This window comes from Chaetomium fimeti, assembly GCF_033439085.1.
Source record: "Chaetomium fimeti strain CBS 168.71 chromosome Unknown B0H64scaffold_2, whole genome shotgun sequence".
Taxonomy (NCBI): Eukaryota; Fungi; Ascomycota; class Sordariomycetes; order Sordariales; family Chaetomiaceae; genus Chaetomium; species Chaetomium fimeti.
The window spans coordinates 2,638,975-2,649,857 of NW_026944330.1; the positions used below are offsets into that span (position 1 = coordinate 2,638,975).

The 10,883-nt window shown below is 58.0% G+C and overlaps 4 protein-coding genes across 4 annotated transcripts; 3 read left to right on the plus strand and 1 right to left on the minus strand.

The window, feature by feature from the left end:
• The first annotated feature begins 224 nt into the window (after positions 1 to 224).
• B0H64DRAFT_386848 (diacylglycerol acyltransferase-domain-containing protein) lies at positions 225 to 2,651 on the plus strand. The gene is made up of 3 exons (XM_062803172.1): positions 225 to 672; positions 881 to 927; positions 988 to 2,651. Exons 1-3 carry the CDS (start codon positions 645 to 647, stop codon positions 2,308 to 2,310), a joined length of 1,398 nt encoding a protein of 465 aa, XP_062662512.1. The 5' UTR covers positions 225 to 644; the 3' UTR covers positions 2,311 to 2,651.
• A 998-nt stretch (positions 2,652 to 3,649) lies between these two features.
• On the plus strand, positions 3,650 to 5,466 carry B0H64DRAFT_415447 (Alpha/Beta hydrolase protein; the record flags this gene model as incomplete). Its single annotated transcript, XM_062805103.1, has 6 exons — positions 3,650 to 3,745; positions 3,801 to 3,942; positions 4,000 to 4,205; positions 4,261 to 4,690; positions 4,750 to 4,859; positions 4,918 to 5,466. The coding sequence occupies 6 exons, from the start codon at positions 3,650 to 3,652 to the stop codon at positions 5,464 to 5,466; spliced, it is 1,533 nt and encodes a 510-aa protein (XP_062662513.1).
• On the minus strand, positions 5,441 to 6,330 carry B0H64DRAFT_386854 (G-patch domain-containing protein; the record flags this gene model as incomplete). Its single annotated transcript, XM_062803173.1, has 1 exon — positions 5,441 to 6,330. A coding segment is annotated over exon 1 (494 nt), but the record flags the coding sequence as incomplete, so codon positions are not given.
• A 955-nt stretch (positions 6,331 to 7,285) lies between these two features.
• B0H64DRAFT_386855 (phosphotransferase enzyme family-domain-containing protein) lies at positions 7,286 to 8,849 on the plus strand. Its single transcript, XM_062803174.1, has one exon. It carries the CDS (start codon positions 7,419 to 7,421, stop codon positions 8,736 to 8,738), a length of 1,320 nt encoding a protein of 439 aa, XP_062662515.1. The 5' UTR covers positions 7,286 to 7,418; the 3' UTR covers positions 8,739 to 8,849.
• The last annotated feature ends 2,034 nt before the right edge of the window (positions 8,850 to 10,883 follow it).

The window sequence follows — 10,883 nt, forward strand, 5'->3', positions numbered from 1 at the left end:
TCCATCCTCAGTATTCGCTAGTACCTATTAAGCGCCTACCCTCCGTGCCTCCAAACGCCGAGCCTCCCTGTGCAGTAGTTACACAGTATGTAATCTGTAGCTTAACCCCGTCGAAACCAGAACCAACAGGGATATCCTCAAACAGGTCTTGGCGTTCCACATGCCAGAAAGGCAGTGCTGGGAGTGTGCATGCCCGGCATGCCGGTGTGGCCGACCATGCCGCAGCCCCACCTCGCAACGTCATGACGAGCAACTGGAATGGCCCAGGGATCGCTGTGCTTCTTTCCGTGCTCCGCCGTTGCCTCCCTCGCCGCGGCGCGACTTGTCTGGAGCTGTCCGGAGCTGGACCAAATAACCAACGGGTTTCGGGCTGATGGCCATGAGGTCCCATCTGATATTTTCTCACCCGATCATTCTCATCCGAATCTCACTCGGACCCGAACTTGTGTGTTGAAACCCGTTCCGACATTTCGTACCTTCCAAATTCCGATCCTCCTTCCTCACCATCAATCGTATCGCACCTTCTGGGAACTTAAGCTTCACAATTTTACAAAGGCATCGCATCGCTACTTCCGTTCGCATTCTACGATTCACGACTGCCTCCTCCTACACTCCTGCCCTCGGTTTGGGCCACAGCCAAGACCATGCCGTCTGCTCCAACTCTTCTTTCAGGTGAGGGACCAACCAGCAGTGCAATTCAACTCCTCGGACACCCCATATAGCGCACACAAGGAACAAACAGGGGGGTAGCACGGTGATTCGGCATTCCTCATGGGCAAAAGCAAGACGCTGCGTCGGAGGGCGGCGCACACCAAGAAGTCTGCTGGGGACAAACACGAGGAGGGTGTCATCCAAGTTCAGGTTGTTGACATTAAAACAGCACCGCAAGATGGCGACACGGCGTCGGGGAGGGGGAGTACCGAGACGGTGGGTGATAGTAGCCCCTAACATACTACTGCCCCGGCTCCGGACTAACAGCATGGCCAGGGACTGAACGGTACCCTCACGCCTGCCTCCGCCATGAGCTCGATCCACAGCCGCAGAAACAGCATCGGCCAGCTGGCTGACATGGCCGAGTCCACCGGAGATATCGCCGAGAGGGAGGCTGACGAGCTCTCCTCGTTGGGAAGTCTTGATACCGACAATCAACTCGCCACAAATCACAAGGATGCTCGCGACACCTACCCGCCACTCACAGACGCAGCGGGCAAAGAAGCCGCCGCCCGGGAACGGGCCCGGATCAACGCCTATAGAGCAGGCGGCATCCGCTTCGCCCCCTGGAACATACCTTACCGGCGGCGGTTGCAGACGATGGCCGTGCTAGCCCACTGCCTGAGCATCGCCATGACGGTCTCGTTCTTCTTCTTCCTCTGCGCCATCCCCCTCACCTGGCCGATTCTCATCCCCTATTTGCTACACATGCTGCTCTCCAAATCGGCCACCGACGGCCGCCTGCGCGCCCGCTCCGAGCGGTTCCGGCGCCTCCCCATCTGGAAGTTCTTCGCCGACTACTTCCCCGCCACACTCCACAAGACCCACGACCTGCCGCCGACACGCAAGTACATCTTCGGCTACCACCCGCACGGCATCATCTCGCACGGCGCCTTCGCCGCCTTCGGCACGGAAGCCCTCGGCTTCGCGGACAAATTCCCGGGCATCACCAACAGCCTGCTGACGCTCGACTCCAACTTCCGCATCCCGCTCTACCGCGACTACATCCTCGCGCTGGGGATCCAGTCGGTGTCCAAGGAGTCCATCACGTCGATCCTCACGACAGGCGGGCGCGACGGCGACGGCATGGGCCGGGCGGTGACCATCGTGGTCGGGGGCGCGCGCGAGTCGCTGGAGGCGCACCCGGGGACGATGCGGCTGGTGCTGGCGCAGCGCAAGGGCTTCGTCAAGATGGCCATGCGCACCGGCGCCGACCTCGTCCCCGTGCTGGCCTTTGGCGAGAACGACCTCTACGACCAGCTCAGCGCCCGCCACCACCCGCTGCTGCACCGCCTGCAGATGTGGGTCCTCCGCACCCTCAAGTTCACCCTCCCCTTCCTGCACGGCCGTGGCATCTTCAACTATGATGTCGGTCTGATGCCCTACCGCCGCCCGCTGAATATTGTGGTCGGGCGGCCCATTCCTGTCAGGAAGGTCCCCACTGGGGAGAAGATGGATGCGAGGGAGTTGGATCGGCTGCATCGCGAGTATGTAGGTGAGTTGGAGAGGATGTGGGAGAGGTATAGGGGAGTGTTTGTCAAGGGTTCGGGGGTAAAGACGGCGGCGGGGGAGAAGGGGGGGTTGAGGATTTTGGATTGATTAATTGCTGCTGTTATTATTGTTATCAACACTGGGTCTTCTGTATGGCAGGCTGCTGGTGTTGGGTTATTATTTCGGGGTTGTATCTGGTTTTCTGCGACTCGGGGGGTTGCCTAATGTTATCATTCCCTGGGGCTGGTTTCTCTGGGTTATATTATGGGTTTAGAGGGGGTTTGGTTGTTGGTTGTGAGATATCGGAGATACCTACTTAGTTTTATTGTACGTTTTGGGGGTGGTGTAATATTTGTATCATGTTCTTGACTAGTATTTGTGTCATGTTCTTCGCCGGTGTTCACAACATGCTCTTCGCCGTCAAGGAAAAATAGAAGCTGATATGCGAGTCTCTGTCATCCCGTCGTGGGATCTCATCCCCTGAGCTCCTTCTGGGCCGGGCGGGCGGCCCGGATCTGCGGTGTGGGGTTCTCGGGCGCGGTTGGTGTCGGGGTTGCGTTGGAGTTGGCACAGCTTGGAAGAATGAATGAAACACTCACCATTGAGGGGAGTGTTCACCCGTCTTTGTTACTATTTTCATGCTGGGTGGTGGTTTGCTTATTTTTGGATATTGAAGAAGACTAGATTGGCTCCTGGAACCAAGGTATGATCCCGCTCTGTCTCCTTTCGTAACGGCACCTTTGGGATCACGACGCTGAGATACCGCGGTAGTCCTTCCGCGGCATGGTGTGGTGTGGCCCTCCTCGTTGCACTCCCCCTCTTGGGCGCTATGGGCCGCCCCATTCCAACAGCACCGTCACTAGGTGACATGGATGCTGGTGATGAGGATGGCCGGCTGAGGGATTATTCCCATAATATCCTCCCTCCCGGTCAAGGCCATAACAGGAAAGGAGTCCGGGATGGTGTCTTGGTGCCGCCGCAACCGTCGGGGAGGACAGCAGTTGCGCTGGTGTTGTCGATGGTGCTGGTACTGCTCGTGCAGGTGGGCGTCTGGTTTTTGGTCATCGGGTCAGGGGGGAGTGGTCAAGATGGGGTAGGTTGTGTTGTTTCTCGTTTCCTTGGTTTCCTGGCTTTTGATCGAACTTCCAGCTCCAAGTTCCAAGCTCCAAGTCCTGCTGTGGTACGGTGGAAATCTCACCACTTGCATCTATCTTGCCGGCTACACAATTCACCCATCCACGCTATATCATGTAAAACCCTCGAGGTTACGTACCCCGCCAACATGATCCCCTCGTCAAACCCCCCTATGCCCAACAATGGTGTGCACCAGAAGACTGATATCATCCTGCCACTGCAGCCCACCGTCGTCGGCACCGCCCGAGTTCACCTCAACTACACCACCTACGAGGGCCTGCGTTTGTCCAACGGGGTGAATTCGTTCCGGGGTATGCGTTATGCTGCCCCGCCACTCGACAATCTGAGATGGAGAGCCCCCGTTGAACCTGTCCCGACTCCGACTGGGACCGTGGAGGAGGCCATGACGGTATGTGAACATTTGTGAGAGTGTCTTCTGGGAACAAGGCGCTGACTCCCGGCAGTATGGTCCAATATGCCTCGGGAATGACCTGGCGTATCCCGTGCAAGGGCAGAGCGAAGACTGTCTGTTTGTGAATGTCTGGGCACCGACGAATGCCACAGAGAGGTCGAAGCTGCCGGTGTGGGTGTTCATTCAGGGCGGTGGTGGGTTCTCCCGGCTTAGTCCTGGTGTGGTGTGGCCCTGACTGATGGTCTCTGTAGGATACGGCCACAACGCGAACTCCAACTGGGACGGCAACGAAGTGGTTCAGCGGTCTGGTCACAAAATTGTCATGGTCAACTTCAACTACCGGGTCGGCCTCTGGGGCTTCCTTGCGAGCGAGCGGGTGAGGAAGGACGGGGCTCTGAATGCGGGTTTGTTGGACCAGCGGATGCTGATGAAGTGGGTGAAGACACACATTGCTTCGGTAGGTTTCCATGTCCTCCTCTTCCCACCCCTACTTCGGCTAACTATAAACTTAGTTTGGCGGAGATCCCGACCACGTCGTCATCCACGGTGCCTCGGCAGGCGCCGGTTCCGTGGCCACGCACATGGTAGCCTATGGCGGGCGCAACGACAACCTCTTTGTCGGGGCTATGTCACAAGCCAACTTCTTCCCTGCCCAGCCCTTTGTTGAGGAGCTCGAATACCAGTTCGACAGGGTGGTGAGCCAAACTGGCTGTGACAAGCTGGATCCATCCCAGCAGATAGGTTGTCTCCGGGGCAAGGACGTTGCCGTGTTACAAGCCGCCAACCACGCACAAGCATTCCCCGGGCGCCCCGGTCCGCCCATGCCTCTGTTCTACTGGACTCCGTGTGTTGACGGAGACTTCCTCCGCGACCTCCCCTATCGCCTGTTTGAAAGGGGGCAGTTCATCAACGTGCCAGTGGTATTCGGAACATCCACAGACGGTTAGTTCCCTCAACTCCCCCCGCCACCCTTCATTAACCAATACTAAACTCCGCAACAGAAGGCTCCGTCTTCGTCTCCAACGCCGCCACACCCGACGACGTCTCCCTCTTCTTCCTCAACAACTACCCCCCTCCTCACCGCCAACGACACCACCTCCATCCTCGCCCAGTACCCCCAACTACCGCCCATCCCCAACCGCAACCCCTGGTTCCCCACCGCCAGCCAGGCCTTTGGCGAAGCCACCTTCATCTGCCCGTCACTCAACGTCCTCACCCACCTCCACCGCCACTCCCACCCGCAACATCACCACCCCAACACCCCCAGCCAACCCACCAACCAAACCACCACCCTCGAGCACAGAAAATCCAGCATCTACACCTACCGCTACAACGTCCACGACGCCTCCAACCTCGCCGCCGGCCTCGGCGTCCCCCACATCTTCGACTCGGCCGCCATCTTCGGGCCCGACAACGTCGGCGGCGGCTACCTGGCGCGGGCCAGCTACAAGACGTACAACGCCGCGGTGGTGCCGCTGGTCATGGGGTACTGGATCAGCTTCGTGCGCGCGCTGGACCCGAACGTCTTTCGCGTGCCGGGGGCGCCGAGGTGGGAGGTTTGGGGTGGAGGTGGGGTTGGGGATCGGGATGGGGAGGGGGATGGGGGGAGGTTGGTGGTGGAGACGGAGGGGGCGAGGATGGAAAGGGTGGGAGGGGGGGAGAGGGGGAGGTGTGCTTTTTGGGAGGGGTTGGGGGGTGGGAGGATGAGGCAGCGGTAGGGGGTTTTCGTTTTTGTTTATTTTAGAAGGGGCGGCGGCATGGTTCATTAATGACTTAAGGATACGGCAGTGCAGACTAGGTAAAGGCTATGCGGGTTTCTACCTGACCTGCGAGAACCAGAACTATGTACTCTCTCTCCAACATGAATCTGAACTGTTGTAAGGCGTGCATAACGCAAGATATCTCAACCCCCTATTATCCAAAGCCACACCCTAATCATGATCCTCCTCTGTCAACCCAGGACACCCCTCCATCTCCTCGTCGGGGTACGTGAACTTGCACCAGAAGCAGTAACGATACTCGTCACGCAGGTGCTCCACCATCTTATGTAACCGCTCATCCACAGGTAAGGCATTGAACTCCTCCAGCTCCGGATCCTCCTCGTCCAGGTCTTCCGCCGTGGCATACGTCGTCGCAGCCTTACCAAGCGCCTTCTTGTCGTCCTCATCCTCCTCGGCGTCCTCATACGTCGGCAGCCTCGCCAGCCCCTGCTCAAGATCGTACCTCATCCTGCGGTCCCTCTCAGCCTCCTCGCGCGACCTGACCAACCCCCGCCAACAAACCGGAATACCCTTCAACGGGCGCGACACCGCCGCCCTACTCTCCCTTTGTGCGTCCTCCTCCTCCCTCTCCGCCGCCATCCGCTCGGCCACTTTCTGCGCGGCCGCAAGCTGCCTCTCCCACCTCGCCTCCTCGCGCTCCCTGCGCATGCGCTCCCTGTACTCGCCCTCATCGGCCTTGGCCCGCTTGGCCCTCTCCCCCGCCGCCTCCGCCGCCTCCCTAACCTTCCGCTTCCGCTCACTCTCCAACCCAATCCCCTCCCTCCCATCCCGAATCTCAATCCGGATCGGCTCCGTCCTCCCCCCTCCACCACCACTTCCACCACCACCACCACCACTTCCACTTCCAACCCCACTCCCATTCTCACCCCCACCCCCTTCCCCTCCCCCTTCCGAAGGCACGGCCTTCTTCCCCAACCCCCCACCGCGAAACCCCATCCGCGCCATCATCGCCAGCCCCTTGCTCTCCGGCCGCGCCGTAAACAGCGACTGGGCCAGGGCAGCCTCGCGGCGGGCGTCGGCCTCGGCGGCGACCTCGGCCTTGGACTTGGGCCGGGAGCGGGCCTCGGCCTCGCGGCGGAGGCGTTGGCGGCGCTGGAGGGAGGTTTCGTATTGTGGTTGTTGTTGGTGGGTGCTGGATGGGCGGGGGGTGCGTGTAGTGGTGGAGGTTTTGGTGTTGGTGGTGGAGGTGGGGGGGTCGGTGAAGGTCATGGACATGTAGTCTTCTTCTGATGATGAGGATTCGTCATTTTGGGTTGGGTTTGGTGGTGGGGGTTTTGTGGTTTTGGGGGGGTTGAGGGAGCTCATTTGTGCTGTGGTGGGTGGTTGGCGATTTCTTTGTCTTTTGGTTGGGATCGAGTTGAGGAATTGTTGGTGAGAGGCTGGCAGGTGATGATTATTTGATGGTGTTATTTGATGGTGAATGGAAAGAGTTGATCAGATGCGGTTGAACATTCTGTATTGAAGCGGTCGGGCGCGCAGGGTTAGGGTCATGCGTGACTTGGAATCACAAGGAGCGGCGGAATTGTTATGGAAAATGGTCAACGGTATGACCCGGATTAATTGCACGAGGACATATTTATAGTCATGTTTCTAATATTTTCAAAATAACTATGCCGCATCCGATGTTTTAACGGAATTCAACCGCAAGGAGGAGCTAGTGGTAGATTTGAGTTTTGGTCCATTTTCCTAGATACTAAAAACATGCAGTGGCAGGCTGCCTATAATAACACCTTACTTACCTACCTACCTTGTTACCCGTTCATTAACTGCATGCTTTGCTCACGCCTCAAACTGAGCCAGTCAAACCACAACGGCACCAAGCTACCCTTACCATTCCTTTCTTTGATTATACTCCAAGCTGCAGTGCATCTCCGCGCCATATCGTCAAGATGCCACCTCACCAACGCGATGGGCTCGAGTGGGATGAGAGCGGGTTCGACTTGAAGCCTCGTTGGGCACGGCAGCCCCAGGTCGACAAGATTGCTCAAGTCTGTCGAAGGACTCTGGATCTCTCCGTAAAAGATCGCTGCCTCATCACTTTTCATGCCGAAGGCGCCTTCAACAAGGTCTATCTGGTCGATACCCCGCGTGGCACGTCTCTGCTCCGCGTGTCACTGCCAGTCGACCCCAAGCACAAGACGCTGGGTGAAGTTACTACTCTGCGCTGGATTCGCCGCATGACCCATGCTCCCGTCCCCAAGATCATCGCCTTTGACGACAGCCAGGACAATGAGATCGGCTTTGAGTGGATCCTCATGGAGCTCATGCCCGGCGTCTCGGCTTACAAGAGGTGGCGCAAGATGTCCATGGCCCAAAAGACATGGCTTGTCGAGCAGGTCGCAGATTTTCAAAGCCAACTCTTCCGCCGCAGTCTCGAGGACGCCAAATTCCAATCCATCGGCACGCTCTCTCCTGGCAACCCGGAGTCCGAACACCACACTCCTTCCAGTGACCCGAAGCCTGGCCGGATCGTATCTCACATGTTCTTCATGGGAGATAGTTTCGACTACGACATCGCCCGTGGCCCTTTCCGGTCCAGTCACGATTGGCTGAATGCGTACCTGAGTATCGTCGACGAAGAGCAAGCGAGGGTGTTCGCAGATGAAGAAGCAGACGAAGACGACCGGGAAGTCGCCGAATATTACCAACGGGTCGCCACCAAGTTGACGAAGCTGCTCCCCAAGATTTTCCCGCCTCTCCAAAATCCGGCCGAACAAACTGTGCTTTGGCACGACGACCTTTCCCTACCAAACATCCTGGTTGACGACGACGGAAAAGTCACGGCGCTGATCGATTGGGAGTGCGTATCATGCAAACCACTTTGGATGACTGCTGAGCTGCCCAAGTTTCTGCTTGGGCCTACACGGGAAGAGGAGCCAAATAGGGATGGGTATGGAGACGCCAGCGATGATGTCATGGGGTCGGATGAGCTGGACGACGAGGGGAAGACAGAGCTGTACTGGATTCACCTGATGGAGTACGAACGGACGCAGCTGCGTAAGGTCTACGCCGACAAGATGAAGCAACTCTGGCCGCAGTGGGAGACAGAGGTTACGTACGCGCCCTTGAAGTTGGACTTCTTTGGCGCTGTCGCCCGCTGTGCCAACGGCTGGTATCTAAAGCGGACGGAACAATGGGTCGATGCTGTCGAGGGCGGGGCATTTCCTCGCTTGATGGACGTTCTCCAGGGAAATCTCAACAGCCGTTGATTTCCCCCCTAGATATCCACCTAGGTCAGATCCTGCTGATGTCCGTGGAAAGGCGGTTACCCTTCGCCTGGTCCGTATATCCAATGGAAACCTTATCTCTTCCTTCTCGAGTTCTAACCTGAAATTATGTTGACCAGAGTCGTACACAGTGGCTAAATATTGCTTGAGACTACTCAGTATAAGCAGCCACCGCCCCCAATATTCATAGTAATCCCAAAGGGCAGACCTCAACGGTTGCGTCCCGTCTTAGCTTTGGTGCCACGAGGACCTGAAACGATTGACATCCCTGATGGTTCCCCGAGAGAGATGAGCTGTGGGGGCGAGTAGCAGACTTCGGACAGGCAGTTGTAAACTTAGTCACCCCCTCTCAAGCGGCAGTCACCCCCCGGCACCTACGGATCGACCGGATCGAAGGACGTCAAAACTTTCCGTATCCAGGGACCGCGGCAGCACACATACGTAACCGCGGCGACTCCCCACTCGTCCCGTACAGGTAGAAGCACACCGACGGCGCAGAACGGCCGACCGAATCAAGAACACACCCGTCCCTCCCAGCCTCCGCACTCGAACCCCAGCGCGGCACAGACACGGCGCGGCACGGCGGCGGCAGCGCGGGACTGGAATCTGACTGGGTTTTGTTCGGCCGCTGCATACTCGACCTTTTTTATACCTTAGATGGTAGGGCACAACGGCCGGTGGGTTATTTGGGGCGTGAAGGAGCAGAGTGTAGCAAAGGTAGGGGGGATATTTGGGGATGGATATTCGAGGATACGCACAAACACAAATACACCCACACACACGCACCCACACACATACCACACCACCACTGACTTGCCTACAACCTCTCTTACCACCATGATGAGTGAGCTCAACCGAGTTGCTGACGGTATCGCCCCGCACAGAAAGAAGGGGGATGGGATGGGACGAGGAGGATGCAAGGGAAGCGGCGCCGGCAGGTGCTGTGCTACCCAAACGGAGACGAGTTTGTCACCACGTTTGTATGACAACAACAAAAAAAAAAAAACGAGAAGCCTTGGTTTACCTCGCACTCAAATCTTGAGCTCCCTCAGAGGAGCGAGTATGCCCATGCGGCATGGACGGACGATGTACCTTTCGATGGGGGGTACATTCACCCCAAAATGCACCCACAGCACCCGTCAAGGCACTCACTCACTTCGGTGCCGTGTGAAAAAAAGAACAAACCCGTTGGCGGTGTCTCCGTGAGGCGGCCATGGTGACGGCCCCGTTGCTGGACCGAGACAGAGCTGGAAGTGCCTCGGTGAAATGTTTGGGTTTGGGTTTAGTTTGGGTTGAGTTTGACAACCACCTGAAAAGCTGTCCTGTGTCGGCGCCCCCGAAACAACCGAGGCGGGCCTTTCTGCGTCATTTCAGGACCTTTCAGTGAATCAACGAGTTACCAACAACAAACCCAACGAACGGCAAGGCAAGGCATACAACAAAAAACCCGACCACAGCCCTGCGCAACCTCCAACCCCAACCCAACCCAACTCTCGGGAGAGCAGGCCTCCCGCCGGCGGCCGTGCGATGTGGCCCGTTCGCTGCGGCCAGTTTGTTGGACCCATCGGGTCGGTCGGGGGGGCTGCCCTTCGGGAGACCCGCCAACGTGTGTGCAGCCCGAGTTGGAGTGGATTGGTGGGGTGGGTGGCCTGCGGGCGGGCGCGGCCTGTGCAGCGCGCGCGGCCAACTGAAAAAACCAAGGACGTGGCCCGAAAGTGCGGCCACCGGCGCGGCGGGCGGATCCCACGCGTTATGAGCCAGTCAGAGCCCTCCTCTCGATCCAGCGCTGCCCTCGGATCCCCTGCTAAACGACTCGGCGCAGGTGACGAAGGGTGGGTTTCCTGACTTGCCACAAGATGTCGCGATGGCTGAGAGACCGCCGCTATGTTTGCAAGTGTCGCGCTTGTGTTCAGCCGCTTATGGGGATAGCTTATTAAGTTGGAGAATTGGAGAGACTCCATCGTCTAAGCGAAAGAACGGGACACCCCGATCGCGATCGCAAGGAAAGTGGGCATTGGACATTGGGACATTCCACGGGCAATGCCTTCGCCTCCAACATGACGTCGAGCGGTGAGTGCTCAATGCAATGCGCGGCGCAAGCGGAACTGGAGCGAGTGTTTCGAAGGA